The 24,958-nt window shown below is 42.4% G+C and overlaps 2 protein-coding genes and 1 long non-coding RNA gene across 4 annotated transcripts in view; 1 reads left to right on the top strand and 2 right to left on the bottom strand.

The window, feature by feature from the left end:
- LOC131463901 (spermatid perinuclear RNA-binding protein-like) overlaps positions 1–6,735 on the bottom strand; it is a 12,735-nt gene extending 6,000 nt beyond the window's left edge. Inside the window, exons 1-8 of the mRNA XM_058636028.1 lie at positions 6,403–6,735; positions 4,756–4,985; positions 4,386–4,551; positions 3,753–3,912; positions 751–875; positions 556–651; positions 359–470; positions 193–290 (exon numbers count right to left, since the gene is read on the bottom strand). Coding sequence (XP_058492011.1) covers positions 193–290; positions 359–470; positions 556–651; positions 751–875; positions 3,753–3,912; positions 4,386–4,551; positions 4,756–4,985; positions 6,403–6,405 — 990 coding nt within the window. The 5' untranslated portion in view covers positions 6,406–6,735. The remainder of the gene's footprint in view (positions 1–192; positions 291–358; positions 471–555; positions 652–750; positions 876–3,752; positions 3,913–4,385; positions 4,552–4,755; positions 4,986–6,402) is intronic.
- Positions 4,455–24,958, top strand: sh2d3cb (SH2 domain containing 3Cb). 2 transcript variants are annotated; one of them, XM_058636027.1, is made up of 15 exons: positions 4,455–4,583; positions 9,957–10,126; positions 10,473–10,548; positions 11,570–11,709; positions 16,975–17,704; positions 18,521–18,560; positions 19,802–19,930; positions 19,998–20,404; positions 21,056–21,162; positions 21,458–21,900; positions 22,110–22,225; positions 22,422–22,593; positions 22,666–22,777; positions 23,285–23,491; positions 23,792–24,957. In XM_058636027.1, the coding sequence occupies exons 5-15, from the start codon at positions 17,130–17,132 to the stop codon at positions 23,959–23,961; spliced, it is 2,478 nt and encodes an 825-aa protein (XP_058492010.1). In that variant the 5' UTR covers positions 4,455–4,583; positions 9,957–10,126; positions 10,473–10,548; positions 11,570–11,709; positions 16,975–17,129; the 3' UTR covers positions 23,962–24,957. The 2 variants fall into 2 exon arrangements, with proteins under 2 accessions (XP_058492010.1, XP_058492009.1); XM_058636026.1 differs by lacking the exons at positions 4,455–4,583; positions 9,957–10,126; positions 10,473–10,548; positions 11,570–11,709 and adding an exon at positions 15,279–15,388 and having other exon boundaries at positions 23,792–24,958.
- LOC131463902 (uncharacterized) lies at positions 10,135–17,075 on the bottom strand. The gene is made up of 3 exons (XR_009241125.1): positions 17,000–17,075; positions 11,421–11,461; positions 10,135–10,174 (listed from the first exon to the last, which is right to left on the bottom strand). It is a non-coding gene; the product is annotated as an uncharacterized LOC131463902 (long non-coding RNA).

Below are 24,958 nucleotides of genomic sequence, written 5' to 3'. Positions count from 1 at the left end.
TAGCAACAGACTTCAGGACAAACACAAAACCAGACATTTAAAAGGGCTGTATGAATTTGTAAGGGTGCTCGTCATCACAACAGCCAGGTTTGATGTCAGACACACGTGAAGGAACAGATTATTAAGAAATGCTGCATTAATACATTTATCACTGTGGCTGTTGGGTTAAAATCTCTGTGGAAGCGCTCTCACCTGTGCACTGTGTGTGACGGCGTCTGCCTGCTGAGCGCTGAGGTCACACAGGACGTCTGTAGGGTCCCACTCGCAGGGGTCGGACACTCCCGGACCTCCTGTGGACAAAGCAGCACATCAGTGACTTGGGGTGGAGTTCGGACAGAGACGTAGAGCGATCACTGACCTGGCAGCAGAATCCCTGAGGCGATGCATTCAAAGACCCGACGCAGAGCTTCACCTGGACCCAGAGGCCTGTTACAGGTGGCGATGGCCTTTTCACAGATGAGCTCCAGAGGCTGCAGACGTGCAGAAGGAGGTAAGACACCGGACACGACACACAGTTCACTGCGCACACCCTGTGATACCACGGCCATCACTCACCCATCCTTTGAGAGGCTGCCAAGCGGGACGTCTGTTGCACATGTCTCTGAGGATCCTCAGGACGATGATGCAGGACTTGAGATCTGTGACTCTGGCCTGATGGAGCACACGTCACGGACATACAGTAATGAGGCGTATGTTATATCTTCTTTTATAATCAGTGTTGGACTGAATCCGTATTCCCGGTGAGCTCACCTGGAACCATTTGGCGCGTCGAAGCGAAGCCAGCGCTGCCCGGCACTTGTGCCTGTCCAGGACATCTTCCTCCTCCTCTTCTTCTTCCTCCTCCACCCGTTTGTCCACGTCCTGACTTCTGTCCTCTGCAGAGAGGGAAAACATGGGAAAAAACTGAATAGAATATATATCATGAAAGAATATATATCAGTTTCTCTCTGTGTCCCCACTGGCAGCCATGTTGTCACTGAGAGCAGAGTAAACATCAAGTCTGAGTCACTATCTCATGACTCTACCATCACTTCATGTTACTCAACAGTTGTTTTTGTTTACCACGCTGCTATTTTCACTGATGTTTATGTTTGAATAAAACAGTCGCTCCACACCGGCTTCCTGTGGGGGAGCGCGGCTGCCATGACTGGAGGCCGCGCCACGGGAGGCCAAGAGCAGAGAAAGACTGACAGCAGAAAACAACAACGACATCATAAACATCTGAAAGTGAGAAGACCACCCTGGAAAGAAAGTGAAGGGAAACAGACTGCAAAACCACAGTGCTCAGCACACACACACACACACACACGTCCCGTCGCAGTGGAATCACAGCCCTATGATGACCTTTTATGGTTCAGAGGTCAGAGTCTGAAAGCTGAACATGGATGGAAGACAAACACAGGAGCTGATGTCATAGATGCAGGTTTTCATCACTCTGAGACCACTGAGTGAAGATCTGCGTGTTGTGCCCCTGTGTCTGTGGCCAATGGAACACACAACATGAGTTTATATGAGTTTATCTCACACTTTGCAGGTTCCTCTCGATCTTTGCACAAATCAATACTGAAGTGAATCTTAAAAACAAAAGCATTAATAAAACATCAACAGTCTTTAGCACCACCACCAGGTGATAAGAATCTCATTATATCAGAAGGTCGTTTTTTTGTTGTTTCAACACCACCTGACGTCAAATTATTTTTATTTTTATTTATTTTGGTCGTGTATTCACATTATTTTCTATTGTGAACTCCCCCCCAAAATTGTTTTCTATTGTAAATAGGTTCCACATCATTATTTTCCATACCATACCTTTTTGTTTCCCTGGGGAGTCATTTGGCGTTGCACCTGTGTGTCTAGCTTCAGTGAGCGGTGACGTGCGGGAGCTGGTAAGTTATGTTTACATCGCTCTCCCTTTGATTATTTTAACAATACTTAAACAATTCTATCATAATTCACACTGCTTTGTGTCGTGCTGTTAACTTTCAGTTTGTTAAATTGTTGTAAAAAAAACGGACTTTTATGTGTGTTAATTGAACGACGCTGAAGTTAGCATCCGGTTCAGCACTTAAGGGGAAAGTTAAGGAGAAATTAACTTAATGTGCATTGCGACTGTTTTCCACTAATTGTCTGTTTTTTTGTGACACTTCTTGATGTGAAAACATTTTAGTTAAAACATTAACTTTGCCTGACACCCACTATTGTATTTATGAAACTTTAATTTTCGGAGGCTAACTTTAGCGTCGTGTTAATTGATGCGTGGATTAGCTTAATGCTAGCGGCAGTTATTAAGGGTTTCCTGGCCCCGTGAGTTTGAGCATGGGTGAAAAACACCACTGCGTGTCTGTGTTGACATGATTAATACAATTATTTGTCTTTAATATGTAGAGTGGAGACTGATACTGGGAATTGTGGACTGTGTGTGACGCCTGTGCTTTCCTTTGAAAAGGTATGTATGATGAGGTTTTGTCATAGCTTATTGTAAATAAAGAATTGATGGGAGTGAGAGAAAAATAAGGCAATTTTTGTTATTTACTGATGTATATATTTTATATCCTGTTTATTTAACTCATCTCTTTTGAGTCAACTTTTTTGTGCTTTATTTACAATTAATAATTTCCACATGTATTCATAAATGGTTTTGGTCTGTCCACTTCAAACCTGCAGAGCTACAGGACATCAGTGGATATCTGAGGTCAGTTAGACAGTTTTACTCCTCAACACATTCCTTGAGGAGGAAGGTGGAGGCACAACATGGTTACAAACAAAAACTGATTTTAGCCACTTAACAAAAAGATCAACTCCTAAAATCTATGATGGCTGAAGAACACGTTCACTACTTCATCTCACTCTTAGTTCCCAGGAAAGTAGAGCATGTGTTGCTTTGTGAAAGATTTCCTGTCCAACATTATAAATGTTCAAACCGTTGCCTCATCAATACGTTTGTGTCCCGATATCAAAACACCTCGGTCACAAAAAGAACACATTTGAATTTACTGAGCGTGAGCTATAACTGCCACAAAGTTTAGTTTTCTGCTATAAAAGGCCGTCTCATGGCGAGATAAAGCAGAGTAACTGGTTTTGTTTTTTTCTTTTGTTCCAGGTTGCAGCCACGTTTTAATGAGTCCACATCCACGTCCCCTCGCTGCCTCACAGAGAAGCACACAGAGCAATTATCTGTGTATATAACACACTGACTTGGTTTACGGCTGAAAAAACCTTCTTTGCTGGATTTGTGTGAAGAGGTTTAGTCTCATTCGCTGTCGTCAAAAACACAGACTAATGTCAGCTCTGTCTTATTTCTCTCCCAGTTGTGGGAGAGGCTCTGATCTCACGGCCCAACCTTCAGTATAAAACACCTGACAGCCCACGGGTGAACTTGTTTTTCCACAGATTTCTTAAATTCATCAACCTAAAATCAGTTTTTTTAACTTATTTAAAGGCACAACCTTCCTGATATAAACCTAAATCTCAGTTGATGAATCAATACAGAACGACACCTGAGACGATGTCTCCTTCGGTCACCTCACATCAGCTCTCTCCACCACACTTTACTCAGATCCATTTCCTTGTCCTTTTTTCCACTTCTTCACCTCTCAGCTTTCAATCGCTTCGACGTATGATACTCCACATCCCCCCCGCGTTGTCGCCCATTTCCAGCTTAGGTTACACTTTCCTTCATCCCTTCATAAATTCCTGTAAGTCCCTTCCCCTCTCGCCCTCTGAGGTCAAATAAAAGCAGGAGAAGTCAGTACCTTGGTCTGTGTTGCTGTGCTGCTGCTGCTGCTGCTCCTCCCGCCAGGCTGAGGAGGAAAGCGTGATCTTTAGGGTAAGTTCAGGGCTTCTGGTGCTGCCGACCCAGATCGCTGCCTCTGGGACACACGACCGCACCTCGTATTTGTCGTCCGTCATCGTCTGTCACGAAGAATCACACGTTCATTACAGATCAAACAGGAAGAAGAACATGAACAGAGTCACACTGAGCTCATCCATCAGTTTTCTATGCACAGACATTTTAATGTTTAAATAAAATTAAAAAAGAAATAATATACGTTTATTAAACATTTACTTTAACTGTAGAGATAAGCATTTTATATCATATTAAATAGGATTGTTGAATAAAGACTGAGGTCAGGTTTGGACCCTGAAAATAGTCACTTTTTATCAGTTCATGGTTTTCTGTTTGTGACTATTGTTGACGTATAATATTGTGATGTGTTACATCTATGATGTGCTGTGATGCTGATTCACTGATCCTTTATGGTCCATCTTATTTATTTAAATAATAATGATGATGTAATCATCTGAAGTCAAACATCGGTGAAGACACAGACGTTAACCTTCATCTGATCTCTGTTCTGTTCTGGAGGTTTGGCGCACGTCTGTACCTGGATCTGCAGCGGCAGGTTGGCACTGATCGTGTACAGCAGCAGTTTGGTGGGTTTCTCTCTGCACATCAGAACCAGCTCCAGGTCCATGTCTCCTTTGATCAGCAGGCCTTTGGCCACCAGGCTGACGCGCGTCACGCCACACAGCACCAACGTACGGTCCAACCTGAGGACAGATGGACGTCAGACAGTTTACAGGTGAGAACACAAACGTTTCCTGCTCCTGGTGATGAGACGGTACACCATCTGCTCTGTCCTGCATCTCTACACGGCAAACTGAAGAAGATATATTGTCTTATATCAGTGGAGTGTGTGACATTTCCCTTTTTTAGGATCCATTAAATGATCTATTGTCTAAAAGCAGACGTACTTTGTCTCAGCAACGCTGGCCTCCCCCGCGTTGTTCCCTGACTCATTATCGGAGGTGGTCTTTCCTGAGGATTTATTTAGGCCATCCATCCAATCAGAGACCTTCTTGAGGGCTCCCTCCACAGTGGACACCAGAGTCTGCACGGCCTCCAGCTCCTCCGGGGACGGATAGATGCTGGCGTGCTTGGCCATGACGTGGCGGTCGTCATTTGCGAACGACCGGAGCAACCTCTGAATTCAGAAGAAGGGACATACATTAATTATATAATAAAACATCAAATATGGTCTGCATCGCAGCGACAGACTGTGTGCAATGATAACAGAGTAAAGAGCTAGTGCAGAACTCATTCCTCATTCATCCAAACAACGTCAAAGTGGGCACGGCACGTACTATGCCCTCAGTGTGTCGCCACCTGCCAAGTTTGAAGCCTTGGACAGTTTAGTTGACTGTCTGTGTGTACTCATCTGTCTCTGGAGCTGAACATGAAAGACATTTTGAATTTTCAATCGATCGTGTTCATCCTAATGAGAGCGTAAACGTCAGGAGGAAACACTTTTTTTAGTTTTCATAAAGAATAAAACAAACCCAGATGCTTTTCACTACAAAGTCAAATTACACTCCCACCCTCATGCTGTCATCTGTCTATTATCTGTCCTCCATGTCCACCTGACTGTGAGCCACGACTCTACTCTCCTTTTATTTTCATTCGCTCCATCACTGCAGGTTTCTGATTGATCACCTCAGCAGGATCAATTTACAGTATTTATACTGGTGTTATAAATGTTAACAGAACACTATTAATATATGAAGTCAAAACTTTGAAGTGTGTCACAAAGCGTCAGGATCTCAGTGAGGAGAGATCTGCTGCTGTTTCCTCAGCTCAGAGTCCCTCTGTCTGTCTGTCTGTCTGTCTGTCTGTCTGTCTGTCCGTCCGTGTGTGGTTCAGTAACAGATGCTAGTACTTCACATTAATATTTATGATAAGAGCTCTGTTTTACAATCCTGACTTCATCGGTCCGCTGGCCAAGCATCACAGTAGTGTTTCAGTCCAAGGTCGAACTGCTCTCTCTCTCTCAATCACTCTTCCTCTTCTACTCTCCTTATCCCCTCTCCTTATCCCCTCTCCTCCCTCTCCTCCTCCCACCTGCACCACATCAGCGCCCTTCATTACGATGAGTTATTTATGACACTTTAATAATTGATAGACACAAGTCTCGGGGAGCTGTGAATGTCATACATCATGACCTGGCTAACACAGGCCAAACATTAACAACATCTCCATGAAAGATTAACAGCTGGTAGACGAAGGTCCGCGACTGCAAGATAGTAACATACAAGGCTTTTATTAATTCTATGGAGGATTTCCCTATCCTGTTACTACGATTACTATCCTGTCACCTAGCAACAGAGTTACAGCTGGGAATACTGGAGATCATTATTAGCATTAAATAAAGTTTGATTTTTAATATGTGTACCACTAGCTTTTAAATAAGCTGGAGGCTGTCATTTGCTAGTTGCATTATTTAAATGAAACTGGGCAGTTGCTGGGCTCTGTGAGTCCCGATGTGACCCACAGTGTGGTCAACATGTCAACACCATACATGAATGTGTTTACTGTCTTTAGAGACAGATGTAGAGGATGCTCACCATGTCCAGGCTGAAGGGGAGGAAGGTCTACGTGAGGATCGAGGTCCTGTTACTCCGCCTCCTCATGTAGTCATGCGTCTCTGCATGTAGTCACACATCTCTCTCTTCATGTAGTCAAACGTCTCTTTTCAGGTAGTCACTTGTGTCTCCACATGTAGTCACACGTCTCTTTTCATGTAGTCACTCGTGTCTCTTCATGTAGTCACAAGTCTCTCTTCATGGAGTCGCACATCTCTCTCTTCATGTAGTCAAACGTCTCTTTTCAGGTAGTCACTCGTTTCTCCACATGTAGTCACACGTCTCTTCATGTAGTCACAAGTCTCTCTTCATGGAGTCACACATCTCTCTCTTCATGTAGTCACACATCTCTCTCTTCATGTAGTCACTCATGTCTCTTCATGTAGTCACACGTCTCTCTTCATGTAGTCATGTGTCATGTGTCTCTCTTCATGTAGTCATGTGTCTCTCTTCATGTAGTCATGTGTCTCTCTTCATGTAGTCACCCGTCTCTCTTCATGTAGTCACCCGTCTCTGCTGTTTTACTGTAGGAAGAAAAAAAAACACTGCAATTTAAAGATGAGTGAGTGAATTGTCCTCTACATCAACCTCATTTTCATCCATTTGTTACCCAGAATCTGGTTGATCCAATATTTACAGCTTCTTCTAAGTTGTTCTCAAACAGACAACCGCGTGTGGTGAAACCGCGTGTGGTGAAACCGTGTGTGGTGAAACCATGTGTGGTGCCGCGTGAATAGAGAGCACCAGTGATGCTGCTGTAAAACACCCCAGAGGACTTGATGGGATTGAGTTGAGCGTCATTAGATTCTTCTTCACCTTGACCTGCTTTTCAAAGATGTGTGCTACCACAGATCTGCCTTAATCTCTGAAACTGCCCACTAAAATGATGCCTGTTGGGACACAATAATCACCGATCCACATGCTGAGGTTTCTTGTCTTTCAAAGCCTCACATCCCTGTCCCCTGCTCTATTTTGGGACACAAACTCAGCAGCAATCCACTACATTTACAACTGCTCAATAATGGAGGGCATTGCCCCGCGTTAGAGAAGCGGGAACACAACACAAGAATGCTAACGAGCCTCGCGCTCACATTTGGAGAAGCAGAAAAGAGTGAGCTGTGCTTTGATGACGTGTCTCCTCTTCACATTTCTGCTGCATCTTTAAGACAGAAAAATAACCTTTTTTTTTAACCGACCTGCAATTCACAGCATCACAGGTCAGTACACAACAGAGCAGGAGAAAAAGGCTTAAGAAAGAAACAAGTCACCTCACAGTTAAGTGCACACTAGACATTGTTTCACACGATGGACCAAGGACAACAGGGACTACAGCAGCGTCCCTATCTGATCATTTCTGCTGTAGTTTTGTTTTTAACAAATTCCCCATGTGGCCTCATTTTATAATAACCTTTCATCTCCCTGAAGAGAGGAGGTGATTAAACGAGGATAATTAAAAATACAGCAATGACTTTTTAAGGATGTTGACGGTGCTGCAGCAGTGGCAGATGGTGAGCTCAGCGTGTGACAAAGAGACAGTCTGCATCTAAAAAAGAAGACCATTTTTCTCTCCCCGAATAAAAACAAACAAATGCAGCTCTGGGAGTCAATAAAAAATGACGACATAAACAGTGGGTGCATTGACTCTCAGAGTAAAGCTTTTTGCATCGTCTCTAATCGAAGTGTCTGATATCTTCGTCATGTGATGGAAAATTAAAATGACACAGTCTAACATCAGTGACAGAAAAACATATGTGTATATATGTATATATATATATATAGATAGATAGATATATAGATATGCAGCTTTCTAAAGACAAGTGCAACTGGAAGTGATGATAAAAACCTAACATCTACAGTGTGTGTGATGGAAAAGTAACATTTAGTTGTGGGAAAAAGACTAAAAATACAATTGAGCCAAGTGAAAATAATGTGTGAATTATCATGAGGACAAATGGGAATAACACATCTTAATGAACACATCAGCTCGTGTTGTTATACTGAGCCTATTTTCTGCAGGCTTGTTATTAAATGAAACACCAGATCAGATGAACGTACATGGGGGGGGAGTGGTGATGACCAAATCCACACCACACCACAGCTACATGCATGCTAAACGTTTTTATCATACTAAGACAATAATCCAGTTTTCTTAATGTCATGTAAACACGTTAGTCCAACTAAAATTGAGCCAACCTTAGTCAGACTAACATACCTGGATAATGTGATTCATAGTCTGATTACTCAGACTTGGTGTTCTGCACATGCACCAACGTTTCCTCCAGGGTCTTTGACCCAGAAGTAGAAGGAGATGATGTATAAACTGTTGCCAGAAAACAGAACAAACAAACAAGTTCAAACAGTCAGTGACAGCCCAAACTGTCCCCTTTGCTTTTGTATGAGTCTGATAAGAATGCTAGATTACGACTAGTGATGCTCGAGTGTTGCATATTGTAATTTTAATTTCCCGGTCATGTCTTACAATTAGCATCCCATCATCCCATCATCATCCGAAAGAGTCGAGCAGAAACATCAAGGCTGCAGCCAAACGGTCTCCAAAGTGGCTGCACGATGCCCAGTGCGACTCAGAGGCCTCTTCAGAGAGCTTCACATTGGTTCTTCCTGTCCTGACATGTCACATGATGGTGTCCACACACTGGTGTGTTCATTAAACACCGCCTGTTTTCATAGATGCACGTCTGCATCCTTGTAAACACATTAAACCTGCAGCCGGGTCCCAGGGCGACCCCCGCTCTAGTCTTAGGCTCCAGTTACTCTTTCTATTTACATTCCTCAGGCTCGGAGGAGCCACCTGCCGCGGTCGGTTGTTGCTCTGATTACAGTGTACACCAGGCTGAAACCTGAACCGCGGACGTCCACGAGTCTGTATCAGGTGCAGGCAAATGTGGAAACTGTGGAAGCAGAAGCAGAAGTCTGTTTGGCTTTTTCTTAACAAATGGTGAAGGAGATGCTTGACCATGAAATCTGTTATAGAATCAGTACATTTTATAGCTATGGCAGTGATGATACGTCTCGTTCTCTTAAAGCGTGTTTATACATGTGAAATTCATTTCTTTAAGGTCAACATTTAAAAGGGTAATTGTCTCTCCGTGTCCGTCTGTCTCTCAGTGTCTGTCTATGTCATGATATTTATCATAAAATCCTTCCATGTGACGTCATTGTACACAGGTGAGGAAACACACGGCACAGGTGGGAAGTTCACGGACACATCACGTGAGTGACAAAGTTCACGACACGAGTTTTAATTAGATTTTTTTTAAATCCGCAGTTAGTGTTTATGTCATTGAAAAAGTGGGAGACTTACAAAAGATTTTTCTTTTTATCTCGGGGACAAACGTGCACATGAGCCGAAGTTTACCAAGCCGAGCGGGACATTCGTCCGTGTCTTACCTTCACCGACTGTCCGTCCATCACCCGGACCTGGAGGAGGTGGGGGACCCGGAGGAGGTGGAGGAGAGTGCTGCGGGTGATGTCCACTCCCTCGTTCAACACTTTACTGTTTCTGTGTCCGGTTTCAGCGGCTCACAGCGTGGAAGTGAAGCGGTGAGAGAAGCGGTAGAGGCGGCAAACAGTCCCGAGTCCCCGGTGAGCTGAAGCCCGTGGAGCGGAGGAGGAGGAGGGGGTGAGCGGAGCGTTCAGCCGCGCATGCGCACACTTAGCGCTACTGCGAAACAAAGATCGTCAAATGGTAAGACGCTCCGCTCCGCTGAGTCACACTGTGTCCCATCAGGAACATCTGGTAGAAAAACACCAATAGTACCAAACACACTTACTTTTTCAGAAAACATTAAGCATTTTTAACGTAATTCAAACTTTGTGTGGCATAAATACAACAACAAAAAGTTTTTATAATTTTGCTTTTTCCAGCAGATACTGTTAATTAAATAAATATGCTGACCAGTGAATGTTTTATTCCTTCAAATTGTCTAAAGTTCAGAAAAATCTGACTTGAAATTATACAAAATCCAGAAAAGCTTCTAAAAATATAAATCTCAGTTATGGATCTAAATATTATTGTTTTTCCTGGTCCTTAGAATCCGCTGCAGAGTGACACCTCTTACCTTTCTAACATCTCTAAGGTGCCAAAACACAGAAGAGCAGAAGATGCAGGTGAGAAGAGTGTGAGGAGTGAGGATGCTGCGGTGAGTCATAAATGTTTTAATGCAGGATTAAAACAAGCAGACTGGACTTTTATTACGATTATTTCACTTTAAAATCATTAGAGCAACTGCAGCAATGTTTTTTTTGTGTGTGAATTAAACATTATAACACACACACACACACACACACATTGGAGGTCTTTGAAGCACTCTTTGTCCAGTCCCTCACCTAGGACCTGTGGTTCTAGGTGCAGGCTTACAGGTGTGTATGTGTACTTTTCTGGCATAAACACCAACCTTGTCAGAACCAGTAGTCCTCATGAGGAGCAAAACCTGGTTCTAATGAGGCAAAATGTCATTTCCGTGTAAGTGGTCAGGTTTAGGGCTAAGATTTAATGGTTAGGTTAATGTTAGGATGAATCATTAATGAGTTATGGTTAAAGTTGGTAATAATGCTTTGCTTTGGCTGTCTAAAGGAATGAAAGTGGCTTAAGAATAGCTGTGCAAACCTGTGTTTAAACATATTTTCAGAACCTAAGTGTAATGTTTCCCAGGTTCTCTCTCTGTGTCTCTCAGATCTCTCTTTCTCACTCACTCTCAGATCTCAGGGGAGTGAAGCAAAACAACGCCAAATATCACAAATAAACCGATGCCAGTTTACTGTAATATACACCAACTGTAAGTAAAAATAGACATTTTACAGCTCCCAAATGTGAAGCCTAAAATCAGGATCAGCCTGTGGTGCCTGTACTGCACTGTAAGTCATCAGCAGACACTGTACATGTACTGTATGTCAGCATGTATCAGTTGCATTTTGTGCAGTTTAAGGTTTAGGTTTAAGGCGTATGGAGAGTGGACTGTAGTTAGAATACAATCTTTTACCAGAAACTTTTGTGGAGGACCAATCAGCTTCCAGGATCCACCTAAACACACACACAAGCAGAGAGGGAGAGGACTCATGGATCATCGTGAGAGTCACCTTCATCCTCATTCTCATCCTAATCACAAATCCTCCATTTCTCATCTGTCAGATCATCTGCACAGCAGCAGCAGCAGAGGCATCAAGATGAAAAAGTAACAGCTCAGCGGGGAAAGGCATCACTGAGGTGCTGTGGAGCGATCATTTTTCAGGCCTCTGCTCTTCTGACATTACCGTGAGCTAGAAAACAAGGTAAAAAGATAGTTTTCTTTCTTCAGTTTGTCCGTTTCCCACAGAAGACATTCAGTAGCAGGGGAATCAACTCTTTTACATCACAGTTTCTGATCCACTGCTGTCTCCCTCAGTAAGTTGAAATGCCTTATTAGCAGTTATATAGCAGCAGACCAGAGTGTGAGCGCTTTACTAACTTCAGTTGGTCTGAAATAAAGAGGTGAACATACATAGATTTATAGCACTTTCTCAGCTTCTGTTCATTCAACAAACGTGGTAACGTTGTTCTCTGTGGTTCTTCCTTCTGGTGTTTGTTGGTTTTTTATGGAATCTTCAAACAATACTAACTAGAGGAAAGGATGACAAACCTCTTCTGGCAATAGGAAACGAGTCAGTCGCTCTTTTCTAGTGTTATTGTCGGGTACGTTTATTCTGTAACCTGCTGGAAATAGAGACGAGGATCACACCTTTAAATTTGGACCAGACAGTGTCAGAGGACACCTCACACACACACGCACATTGTTTTCACACATCACTTCACTTGTGAGCGAAAAGCATGAACACACACACACACAGTATAACTGTAGTGTTAAGAAGTACACGTTTATCCAAAGAACTGAAACATATTGAGTTTTAAAATAGTCACAATACAAACAAATCTTCTTCTTTTTTAACACACAGTTTAATTTCTTCTGAGGCTGAAACACAGGAGCCAAGAGCGGCTGTAAAAAGAAGTAAAAATTAGACATTTTCATAAGAATCATGTGATCGTGGTGTGTCTGAACAGGTGTGTTTCCCTCAGTCTGAGGCCTCTTCAGGCGGAGCCTCCACATGAACTCCTGGTTTAGATGGAGCCATAAATATTTGATGAGCTGCTGCGTTTCCTGCAGTTTCACGGGCGTCCAAGGTTATGAGACTCTGCAGTCTCTCTCTCTCTCTCACACACACACACACACATCCACACAATCACGGCAATCAAGGCAGCTCATTACCAAGATAGTTGCTGGTTCAATCCCAGGGTGGGTCAAGGGCTGATGTGCCGGTGAGCAAGGCACCCACGGAGCAATAGGGAAGTGGGTGCCACCCTCTGCTCAACTGTGTGTGTGTGGATAAATTCACTGTCACTAAAATTGGTGTGTGTACAGAAATGACTAATTTTTAGGGCAGATACAATATTCACTGTATATTTATTTATTTATATTCTGTGAGTTCTTTCATGGCTGTTTCTTGTCTGTGTGTTGGTCTGCGGCTGTTTTGATTTGATTGATTTGAATATGGTTGCCTCTGGTTGCCTCTGGTTGCCTCTGGTTGCCTCTGGTTACCTCTGGTTACCTCTGGTTACCTTCACTGATCAGTTGACGGTGACTGACTCTCTGTTCACGCCACAGTTGTCTGATTGTTGGTCTTGTTTCATGGAAGCACAGTTATTTAACACTCCTTCACACAAATCATAAATTAGCGGCTTTGTTTACAGCAACAGATGGTGCAGTTATCTGAGGATGATTTTTCACTGGGTTCAACACATTCTGTTTTTGTACTGACACACGTGTGTGCACGTGTGTCAGTACTGACACAGTCTGTGATTGTTAATGTCTGTAAAACAACACTGAATATTCACTGTCCCTATTACAAAAGACCTGAACTGTCCCTTTAACATGATTTTTGTTACATTTTAATTTTTATGGGTTTTTTGCTGTTTAAAATCACACTTCATCTGTTCCTTATAATGTCTATGCTGAATAAGGATCTGCTGCCATCTAGTGGTTGAACATGCTATCAAACTTTAATGTCACTGTATGTGATAAAACTGTTCTTTCTTTCTTTCTTTCTTTCTTTCTTTCTTTCTTTCTTTCTTTCTTTCTTTCTGTCTGTCAGAAATGATGTTACCATAGAGATAAAGTTGAAATACAGTTTTAATTGTGTAGGAATGAGGAGCTTGTTTTTTGTAGTATTGATCGTATACTGACACAGTCAGAACTCATGTACATGTGCTGTGCGTGTGCCGTCTGCACCGGGAAACATTCACGACGACAGACATGAATGAACATTTCAATGTTTTCTGTCTTGTTTTCTTTTAGTTCGGTGATGAGACGTTTTGTTGTCTCTGTTGACTCTAAGTCGTCTTTGTTCACACGATGGAAGAACACTTTGTTTGTTTGAGACGTGTCAGACAGACAGTGAGACATGTCAGACAGACAGTGAGACGTGTCCAGCAGCTGCGTCGCTCACAAAGCACCAAACACATGATTCTGATTCTTCATCCATCCCATACACCCCGGACAGTTCGCCAGTCCATCGCAGGGACACATATAGAGACAATCAGCCATTCACTCTCACTATCACACCTATGGTCAATTTAGAGTTCTGATTCTTCACACAGTGAGAATAAGTATTAGATTTTTCTATTTTAAATGTAGTTTTATTTAAAGACGTGTTCAAAAACACAATCTTTCACAGGCAGATTAAAGGAATACTTTATAGGAATACAAACACCGATTTGCATTTAGCTTGGAATTGAAAATGTGTGCTTGCCAATCTCAGTTTCTGCTGAATCGAGAAATATCTTCATTCTTTTTTTTGTTACGTGCCCACCAGTGACACTTGGTCCGAGGCTTGAAACTGCAACGCTAATTCCGCACTTTTTAGACCCACTCGTAGGGGGGCGGGACCTCATTCCCAGAATGTAAACAGTGTCCGCCATCTTTGCTAACAGTTACGCTCACAGGACCAAGTGTCACTGGTGGTCACGTAACTAAGAAAAGAATGAAGATTCTTCTCAACTCAGGGAAAGGTTGGAAAATACTAGCCCTATTCTAGTAATATACAAAGATGAATGCAAATCGGGGAAGGATTCCTTTAATTATTAGGTTGTTTTTTTTCAAACATTGTCCAAAAAATATGGACTAAATATTAAAACGTGTGCCAGTGAGCTTCGCCTGCTGATTTGAAGAACTGAAACAGGAAGTGAAATTGTGTGTTTTTTGTTTGGGAAATGTTAAGTTGCTGAAATCTTTATTTTTTTTTTCTATTTATACATGAACTTACACACACACACACACACACACACACACACACACACACGCTTTTACAATCGGAGTTCATTTATGTTCCTCACGTCTTCTTTAATCACTTGGATTTATGCAAATGTTTGGTTAAACATAAGAAGCAGCTTAATCATCTTTTATTCATAATGTAAATTTGGGAACTCATGTTCTCCTTTCCTCCTGTCCCCCTGTCCTCTTGTTCTCCTGTCATCCTGTTCTCCTGTCCTCTTATTCTCCTGTCCTCTTGTTCCCCTGTCCTTCTGTTCTTCTGTGGTGGCATTATGGCAATAACTGATCATTATTGATTTTTCTATGACACACTTAAAAGTAAATAATAATGACAATAATGTAAAAGTGTAAATTTAGTGGACAATTAACACAAAAACACATGTGTACATGGGATTATCCTTATTATTGTTGTTGTTGTTGTTGTCATGTTGCACAGTAGTGATGGGATGATAACACTGACTGACACATCATTTCATGAGCTCTCAACTACATATATAGGACTTCCTGTGCGTGTGTGTGTGTGTGTGTGGAGACAGGAAGCCGATTCACAGATTAAAGAGCATGTGGTTTATTGTCACAGAGGGGACCAGCGAAAGACTGACTTTTACATGTTAAATATTAAGAAACAATGGACAAACGAAGACTGAGTAAGTTTTATGTTTGTTTGTTTAGTTTGTTATTTTATGAATTAATTGTGTCATTTTATGTGGGTTTGTGTGTGTGTGTGTTGTGTTGACAGTGTGGTTGTAAGTTTCCTGACACGTTGTCACCACTGTGTGACCTCTGTGCTGAGGATCACATGAAATCTATGACATTTGATGTATACGTTTGTGTGGATTTGTCACTTTCACTCTTCTGCCACGAAGTCCAAAAATGCTTAGATATAAATAATTTAAATCTTAAAATCAGTTTTTAGCTGATGGGGAAATAGGAATTTCTGGTGTCATTGGGTAAGTTTGTGTCTTACAAGACAACAGCGGCAGAAAATGCCCTGAACATATTCTTACGATATTATAGACTTTGTAAACTTGCAGAACTTCATTTAATCCTTATTATGTTGTTGTCATATCTTATCATAGTGTAGAGTGTACATTTAAAATAAAAGCAGGAAGCAAAAAGTAGTGAAAAGTATTGGAAGTTGCATTTCCTACTTGAGTGACAACAGAAATTTTAAAGAGATTTTTGTGATGAAAAGAGGCTTCTGTTTCAATAATGTCACGTTCTGACACTGTGTCACTGTGTGTGTTTGTGTTTGCCTTTGTGTGTGTCTCTGTGTGTTTGTCCTCTGACTCGAATACACACACACACACACACAGTGTTTTTAGTGCTTTGTAAATGGAGCATAGACGAGTCTTTGTGTCGTCTCAGTGGACAGTGAGACACAGTGAGTGTCTGCTGGAGGGACAACCGCTCACTGTGCTTCTCACACTGATGATGATGCTCTGTAAATCACTGTAATATGAATATATAACATATGAATATGTTATTGTTGAATACAACATTCTCAAGAATGTTAGATACAGTAAGTCCGGGTTCTCTGGTTTACTCCCACAGTCCAAAAACATGCAATATGGGGATCAGGTGAACTGGACTTGACCATAGGTGTGAGTGTGAGAGTGGACGGTTGTTTTTGTCCCTGTGATGGACTGGTGACCTGTCCGGAGTGTGACCCCGCCCCTCGCCCTATTGTCACAGCGCCCCCTGTGACCCTCATGTGGAGGATAAAGCAGTAGAAATGGATGTTAGATATGTAGTTCTTTCTTCTCGTAAATATGTGATTCATATACAATTCATTTTTACAAATATCACTCTTAAATACCTTAAACTTAAATGTTCTTATTCTCATGACGTTATTCTTAAATATATGTAAAATGAATATTATCATTTACAGTTTGTTATTGTACTCAGTTATATACAAATTATTCTTACATACATTATTTATTCTAAGGTTGAGACCTGAGTTGGATGAAAAATGGGTCTGAATAATGTCACGTTGTCTTAATTGTCTACCTGTCCATTAGTTTTCTCATGTATTCTTATGTACTATCTTATTGTATCGTATTGGCTGTTATCTTATCGTATATTATCGTATGTTATCGTATCATATGTTATTGTATCGTATGGCATCTCATCTCATCTCATCTGTTCGTTCAGGGTCTGCAGATGTGAATTAGCTATTAATTACCTCCCTGTTAGATAAACAATAAACTCAACTAAAACTCCAACTCTCCAGATCTCAAGTGGTTTGGTAGCCTCACCAATCTCTCGATCCGCCGCTCGCCATCCAAGACCAGCACCAAAACAGCCCAGGAGCATGATGGGAGCCGTGATGGGAGGAGCCAGGGCGGAGCCCCATCAGCACCAGTGGATGACCAGTCAGTGGACGACATGGCGCCTCGCCTGCACAGCTCCAACTACGCCTGCTCCAGTGACATGTACACACATGTGGGCACTGTGCCCCGCAGTGAGAAGAGGAGCTGCAGGAGGCTGAAAGAAAAGAAGAAGAGCAGGAAGGAGGAGGGTGAGGGGGTGAAGGATGGGCAGAGCCAGTGGAAGGCGATGGAACGTGTCCAAGACTCCCCCCTGCTCGGTGCTCTGTCCAGCCTCAGTCTCACCACTGTGGACCATAATCTGTCTATGTCTGCACCAGTCACTCCAACACCCAGACGGGCTTCACCTTTGACCTCGGCTCCTGAAAGCCGCTTCGGTCATTCTTCAAGAGACCACGCTCCGTCCATCAGCAGACATGCTCTAGAGATTGGTAGATGTGTGAAAAACCCAGCAAACATGGCAGCTCATAGTCCCAACATGGTTCCACAGGACGTTTATGTGTCAATGGATCCAATCACCAATGAAACTCACAACCATCTGGACGACAAATACGGCAAAGACGAGAGACGGCGACTTCTTACAAGTAAGCAGGAAACCAAAAATCCTCCACGGGATGCAGAGGATGTTGACAGGTGAGAGCATGTATTTTCTCTGTTGTTTTCTAGTCTGTTGAGTACCACGGATACTTAACTGCTTTATTTGTTTTTATAAATCCTTTATTCATTTGATTTATTTATATATAATTATGTAAATCATAATCATTTCTGCTCTTAAAAGTATGAAATACCTTTGTTATCTTGTATATTTTTAAATGAATGACTTTATACATAAATGTATGATTTTGGATGTTTTACTCAGGCCCCCAAAATCCCTGGAACAGCCCCTGTAGAAGAGAAGTCCCTCAATGTTACTCATGGAAATGTGTAGCATGTTGAGTAAGAGCAGAGTGAGAGCAGATCAACACTCACAGTGTGTAATTTCAGTGACACAACATATCACTGTTGTCAGAAAGGAGCCAACCCGCCAACCCCCACCACACACACACACACACACACACACACACACACACACACACACACACACACCAATTCCCCTTTATCCCAAACTGAGCTCTGTGATTCCCATGTTGTTCAGACTGTGAATACAGACCAAATAGTGTGAGAACAAGACGTTTCCTTCATTTGTCTTCACTCTGGAGACATCACAGTTGTGTTGTAAGAAGTTGCTGGGGTGGAGTCCGATTAAGACTCTGCTGCTTGTGCAAGAAAAAGGAGATGTGATTCAGAATAAGTCATCTAACAACAGAAAGTAACATTTTAACAATTTTAAAAACTCACTCCATGCAACAAAGTTCATATAGAAACTCCAGTTCCCCATCAGGCATGGCTGTCTAACAGAGGGACATGTTCTTAAGATGTCTTAAATTGAAGCTGTTGTGTATGTTTCAGAGAACATGAGCTCACGGGCAGAGGTGGAGAGTATGTGAAGGTAAGTTTGTTCTCAACAAGGCCTCACATTTATGATTACATCACCTGTTACTGGAAACAATGACAGCTGCAATTCAGCAAAGAGACACAGAGAACAGAGAACAGAGAGACAAATACACAGAGATACAGAGACTCCGAAAGACAGGGACTCAGAGAGACAAATACACACAGACACAGAGAGACAAATACACAGAGATACAGAGACAGGGACTCAGAGAGACAAATAAACAGGGACTCAGAGAGACAAATACACATAGATACAGAGACTCTGAAATACAGATACACAGAGACACAGGGACTCAGAGAGACAGATACACAGAGACACAGGGACTCGGAGAGACAGAGAACAGAGACACAGATACAGAGATACACAGAGCCACAGGGACCGAGACACAGAAAATAGAGATACAGAGACAAAGGGACACAAGGACACAGGGATACAGAGACCGAGACAAAGGGACACAGAGACACAGAAAATAGACATGGAGAACAGAGAGTGAGACAGTCTCCAGCTCACTGATTCATAATTGGACACTTGACAAACACACTTGAATGGGACATGGTGGCTATGAATGACAATGGTAATGACACACACACACACACACAAGTGTCCCTGGCCTGATGTCAACCCCTTGATTTGCAGTTGAGTGGAACAAACCACGGTTTATGAGATGAGGCGTAACAAGAGTAACAGTATATGTGTGTGCGCGTGCGTGTGTGTGTGTTCCCAGCCTGTCCCCAAAGTGAATTATTATTCATATAAAGCCCAACCCCCCCCCCCCCCCCCCCCCCACACACACACACACACACACACACATAAACTTTGTGTTGTTTGTGTGTGTGTGTGTGTGTTACGTGAAGGACGCTCCTCCAGTGAGTGATGGTCCATCGTGTAACTGCGTTGCCCCAGAGACAAGGCCAAGAATCTAACATGGTTCTGGTACTTGAGGCCTCTGCTGTGGATGCCAGTGTGGGAATGCCAGAGCTGTCCACATCCCTGATTAACACACACACACACACACACACACACACAGACCCACACGCTGAGCTGAGGAGGCTGGAGTTGGACTAGAATCATTCCCTCAGAGGACGAACATATTTCAGACTGGTCTGGTTTGTTGTTCCAGATGAAGAGAAGCAGCAGAGAGAGAAGATGAGAATCAAAGACGGCACGATGATCTAAACACCTCTTTTTCTGTCTGTGTGTGTCTGTCTGTGTGTGCACCTGCGATGCCCTTTAAGTTCTCGAAAGGTAAATTGTGGTTGGAGCCACCATCAGAGGAGCAGAGGAAGCAGCTGGAGGAGGAGCTGAGGCTGAGTGGCACAAACCTGAGAAGCCATGCCTGGTACCACGGGCACATTCCCTGGGAGGTTGGTGTCTTTCTCTCTCTCACACACACACGTTTAGACCTTATATCTACATCCACTGTGTGCCCAGGTGTCAGAGAGCCTGCTGGTGAACCAAGGCGACTTCCTCATCAGAGACTCTCAGTCCAGTCAGGGTGACTTTGTCCTCACCTGTCACTGGGAACAGAACATGCGTCACTTCCTCATCAGGACGACAGCAGTTCAGTCCAGCGAGACCTTCACCCGGATCCAGTACAGCTTAGAGGGTGAGGCCTTCGACACGTTACCGGCCCTCGTCCACTTCTACGTGGGCAGGAAGACGCCTGTGAGCCGGTGCAGTGGCGTTCAGGTTCACCAGCCGGTGAACAGGATGCTGCCACTCGGAGATCTGGAGACAGCCTTTGGCACCGCTGCCAGTCCACAGTCCTGCCAGCGAGGGCTGAGTAATGACTGCACAGGTGGAGGAGAAAAGGTGGAGCAGAGGCTCCGCCCATGGAGGTACATACACACCTTTACTGACTCACTTTAAATTAAACTGTTCAGATGCAAAACAAGTAATGTTTCACTTCAGTCTGTTTCCATTGCACTTTTACACGTTTACCTTTTTTTTGATGCACCAGCTTTTCCACTTCTCTCTGACAACAAAACTTTTATCTAATATTTAATGGGTTTTTTTTCCCCAGTGTTTCCAATCATGTTTTTTATGCTCTAATTGGTAATGTACATTATAGAAACACAATGTTGGATTTGCTCTTGGTCTCCCTCCACAGTTGGTCAATGGTATTGTTTATTGGTAACATGGGATACAGTGTGGGGGAGTGTCTGCAGGGCCCTCTACTGGATAATAATGTATAGCAACCACAAGTTGACAGTAACACAACAGGTCAAAGTTACTAAAGTTACATTTAAAAAAAAAATTTATACATATTTATATTTATGTATATATATATATATATATATATATATATATATATATGTGTATATATGTATTGTCAGGGTTAATAATGAATAAAAGTAGAACAGATAAAATATGATAAAATCTCCTTCATGTGACTGTTACCAAAATATAAATGCAGTGGTGTCGTGCTTTCTGGAGGTTGACAACAATGTGTCCTCTCTGTCTGTCTCTGTCTGTCTCTGTGTGTACAGTCCGTCCTCTCTCCACCACAGGGAGACAGACAAAAACCAAGTGCAGGATGAGCAGACTCAGTTGGCTCCTGAAGAATCCGTCCCATCATCTCTAAACAGCATAAACAGTAGGTTTGATACCAACAGAAACTCTAATGTAATCATTACTAAGGTTAAATGTGATAAAAAAAAAAGAATCAATAATGTAAAACGTGTGTGAAAAAGCACAAAGAGGTCAAATAAAGATATGCTGTGAGTCCATTAAATGTTATTAATCGCATCTTTCCATCTTCATTGATGTTCATTGAAATTCAGATACTAATATTAGAAGAATCTTAGAGATTTTCTGTCTAGAACTCCATCTAGTAACAAACTAACTAACTAACTAACCATATCTGTTGCCCTTTCTTCTTCCATCTTCAGCCTCACAGTCCAGAAGCCTGTGCAGGAGCCAGACGGGCAGCGCGGTGGGCAGTGCGGTGGGCAGCAAGGCCCCATTTCCATCCCTCGCCAGGTGCCCACATATCGTCCAACCCACATCCTCTTCGAACAGCACCCTCCCCTTGTTCCTTCCACACCTGAACCAGACCCCCGCCTCTAATCCAGAGGGAAGCTGCTACACTGAGCTGTACCTCGGCCCACAGACTTATGTGGAGAGGCTGCGGGATGAGAAAGACTCAGGAAACGTGCACTTCTCACCTGTGGTGGAGGCAGTTTCTTCTTTTGGTCCGAGCAGGTACAAGTCCCAGCTGATACCTAAGGAGAATAAACCACTGGAGGTGGGCATTCTGCGAAGGGTTAAGGATCTTCTAGCTGAAATTGACCCCAGGGCGGCGGCCAAACATATCACCAAGGCTGACTGCATGGTAGTATTTAAAATCCTGTTATCCATATTTTTTCATCATCAAGTTATAAATCATAGTTTGCCTGACATATGTCAACCCTATAACTACAACAATAGCTATTATTAGGACATTAGGAGTGTTTTCACATCTCAGAGTGAACACACATGTGTCTTTAAGGTATGCAGATTTTGCCAGTTTGTTACACATCAAACGATAACTGTGTTTTCCAGGTGGCCAGAATTCTGGAGGTGACACCAGAGGTGCAAAGGATGATGGGAGTCAGCTCTGGGATGGAGCTACTCACTTTGCCACATGGTCATCAGCTGCGACAAGACCTGCTGGAGAGGTGTGTTCTCTCGTGTTTTCATACACTGAGCATGAGTACGCTGGTGTAAACAGAAGATTGTAATAGGTTTAACTCTCTAGGCTGCTGTAAAACAGTAAAACACAGTGTTAACGCTAATAAGACTATATAGTTTTATGGGCTTTATAGTACATACATTACATTTTTCTTTCTTTGCTTAATCTCTGTGTTTGATCAGGTTTCACACCATGGCGATCATGTTGGCTGTAGATGTGTTGGGCTGCACAGGGACGAACGAGGAGCGAGCCGGTCTGCTTCACAAAATCATCCAAATCGCCGCTGAACTCAAGAACACCATGGGGAACATGTTCGGCTTCGCAGCCGTCATGAGGGCCTTACAGCTGCCACAGGTGCACAGCACTTTGTATATGAATTCATATTAATAATCACTCGTCGCCAACCTCGTCTTTCGTGTCCTTCAGGTGTCCCGTCTGGAGCAGACGTGGGTGGCACTACGGCAGAGACACACAGAGGGCGCTGTTCTCTACGAGAAGACTCTGAGGCCATTTATGAAGAGCCTGAATGACGGCAGAGGTAGAGCTGTTTCAACATACTGTTTACTTCAACACATGGTTATAGATCAAATATTTATATTGATGTTCATTCTACTCTAACATTAGAACAGAGGACGTATAAAACAGCCAGGTTTAAAGATAGCAGGTGATCATGAATATTATTTAAATAAGCATGTGTGATAAACCTAGGAAGGAAAGAGGAAACCAAGTCAAAAACTTTATTTCACAATTCAAACAAATATACTGACCTATTAAACTGGCATTGTTAACATACAGTAGTGAAAGAGGCGGGGCAACTGAGCTCTCTGAGATCATTCTACAGACACTTCTATGGCACACACACACATAAACAATAACAAAAACCCTTAGTTTGATGACACTGGGAAGCAGCATGGGATCATGAGCTTTGGCTCACTTGCTGATTAAGCGACTGATCCTCTCTTGTTTCAACACAACAAGCAGACAGACTCAAAGGTTTTGTCTCTCTCCTTAAATGCAGTGAAAAACTTCATCTGTCTTCTTACAGAAAGCTGCCCCTTGTCAAACGTCACCTTCCCCCATGTCCTCCCACTCCTGTCTCTGCTGGAGAAGACAGTGGCAGTGGGTGATGGCACGGAGCATTGGGAAGTGGCAGAAGCCAGCATGGACGCGGTCATGTTCCACTTGGGAGCAGCGAGGACTATTGCACAGCTGGGTGGCATCTACCGCTCTAATGCTGAGAACAAACTTCAAGGTAATAGAGATCAGACGTCACAGGGAGTCTGGTAGCAGACGATGACACGACAGTGGAAGAAAAAGTGTAGTTGGCAGGATCCTGAGGATCCTGAGTTTTATCCACAGGTTATAAATATAGTACATATGAGACAGTACATATACATATACTGTACATATATACAGTATGTATATGTATATGTATATATATATACATATACGTATGAATATTCCAGGTTAATGAACACTGTAACACAGTCCTGGTAATTATCACTGCTCTGTTGTCGACTCTGATAAGAAGCAGCTACACTCACTGTTGCAGGTTTCCAGGAGCAGGCGGAGGTTCAGGAGATCTTCCTCACCGACTTCCAGTTGAGGTTGCTTTGGGGAAGTCGGGGAGCTACGGAGAACCAGGCTCTGCGATACGCCAAGTTTGACCAGGTGCTGACCGCCCTGTCCAACAAACTGGAGGCTCCTGTCAGGACACACTGACCCCAGAGCTGAGTGGACTGTCATATTCTCTCTTTCACTATCCTGTCCTACAAAAGGTCCTACAGTGTTCTACGGTGTCCTACAGTGTCCTACATCCTTGACGGGAAAAGGGACATTTTTTTTTTTGTTAATAAAATAATAATAAATATTTAAAGTGATAAGTAAGGTTTTGTGTGGTTGTATAAAGTAATGACTCATAGTCACAGGAAAAACAGATTAAGGAGCGATTGTTTATTGTTGCCTCTTTTCTTAAGTTTGGGTAAATCTGAATGAACCAAAACAATACATTTATTTTATTATTATTATTATTATTATTATTATTATTATGATTAATACAATTAAATCATAACAATAATAATACGTTTTGAAATAAAGTACTGTAAATAATTACAATAATAAGGAAATCCAGGGGAAGTAAAAAATTATAGTCATCAAATAATCTCCAAACACAAGAAGAGGAAGACAACGACAACAGAGATGAGCGACGTTGGATTATGACATCATACAACAAAAAGGTGACTCAGGGATCATAAAATGTCGTATCCATGGAGATAAAACGTTGATACAATAAAAACGGTTTCACTTAGACTTGCTTTGGTGTGGACATTGACTGCATCATGTGTAGAAAACACTAAATATTATCCTCATGAAGTTTGGACCCTTGTTTATTACATTATAACTTTATGTATTTATGGCAATAGGGAATTTTGAAGATTTGCCAAATAAGAACAAATGACATACTACAGATTTTTGTACAACCCAGTTATAAGTGAGTGTGTGCATTTGTACAATTACATTTAAATGTGTTTACCATGAGGATTTTCTCATTGTGATAAAGAAAACACCTTATTACTGTTTTTATCTCTATCTCTCACAGCCACGTAATTTCAGTAAAATGAAATAAAGCGAGGGAAATTAAAATTAAATCACATTTTTACCACCTCACATAGTATTCTTGTCTAATATGGTCTAATATAATATAATATGATATAATATA

Source organism: Solea solea, chromosome 8 (assembly GCF_958295425.1).
Source record: "Solea solea chromosome 8, fSolSol10.1, whole genome shotgun sequence".
Lineage (NCBI taxonomy): Eukaryota > Metazoa > Chordata > Actinopteri > Pleuronectiformes > Soleidae > Solea > Solea solea.
Note: the sequence above shows the minus strand (reverse complement) of the source record. Positions and strands in the feature narration are given on the sequence as shown.

What these genes read in the sequence shown, in the direction of transcription:
- sh2d3cb (XM_058636026.1), top strand. An exon ending in GATGCAGAGGATGTTGACAG is followed by an intron (nt 17,705 to 18,520) that starts GTGAGAGCATGT and finishes TGTATGTTTCAG; the next exon opens with AGAACATGAGCTCACGGGCA. An exon ending in GAGCCTGAATGACGGCAGAG is followed by an intron (nt 22,778 to 23,284) that starts GTAGAGCTGTTT and finishes GTCTTCTTACAG; the next exon opens with AAAGCTGCCCCTTGTCAAAC.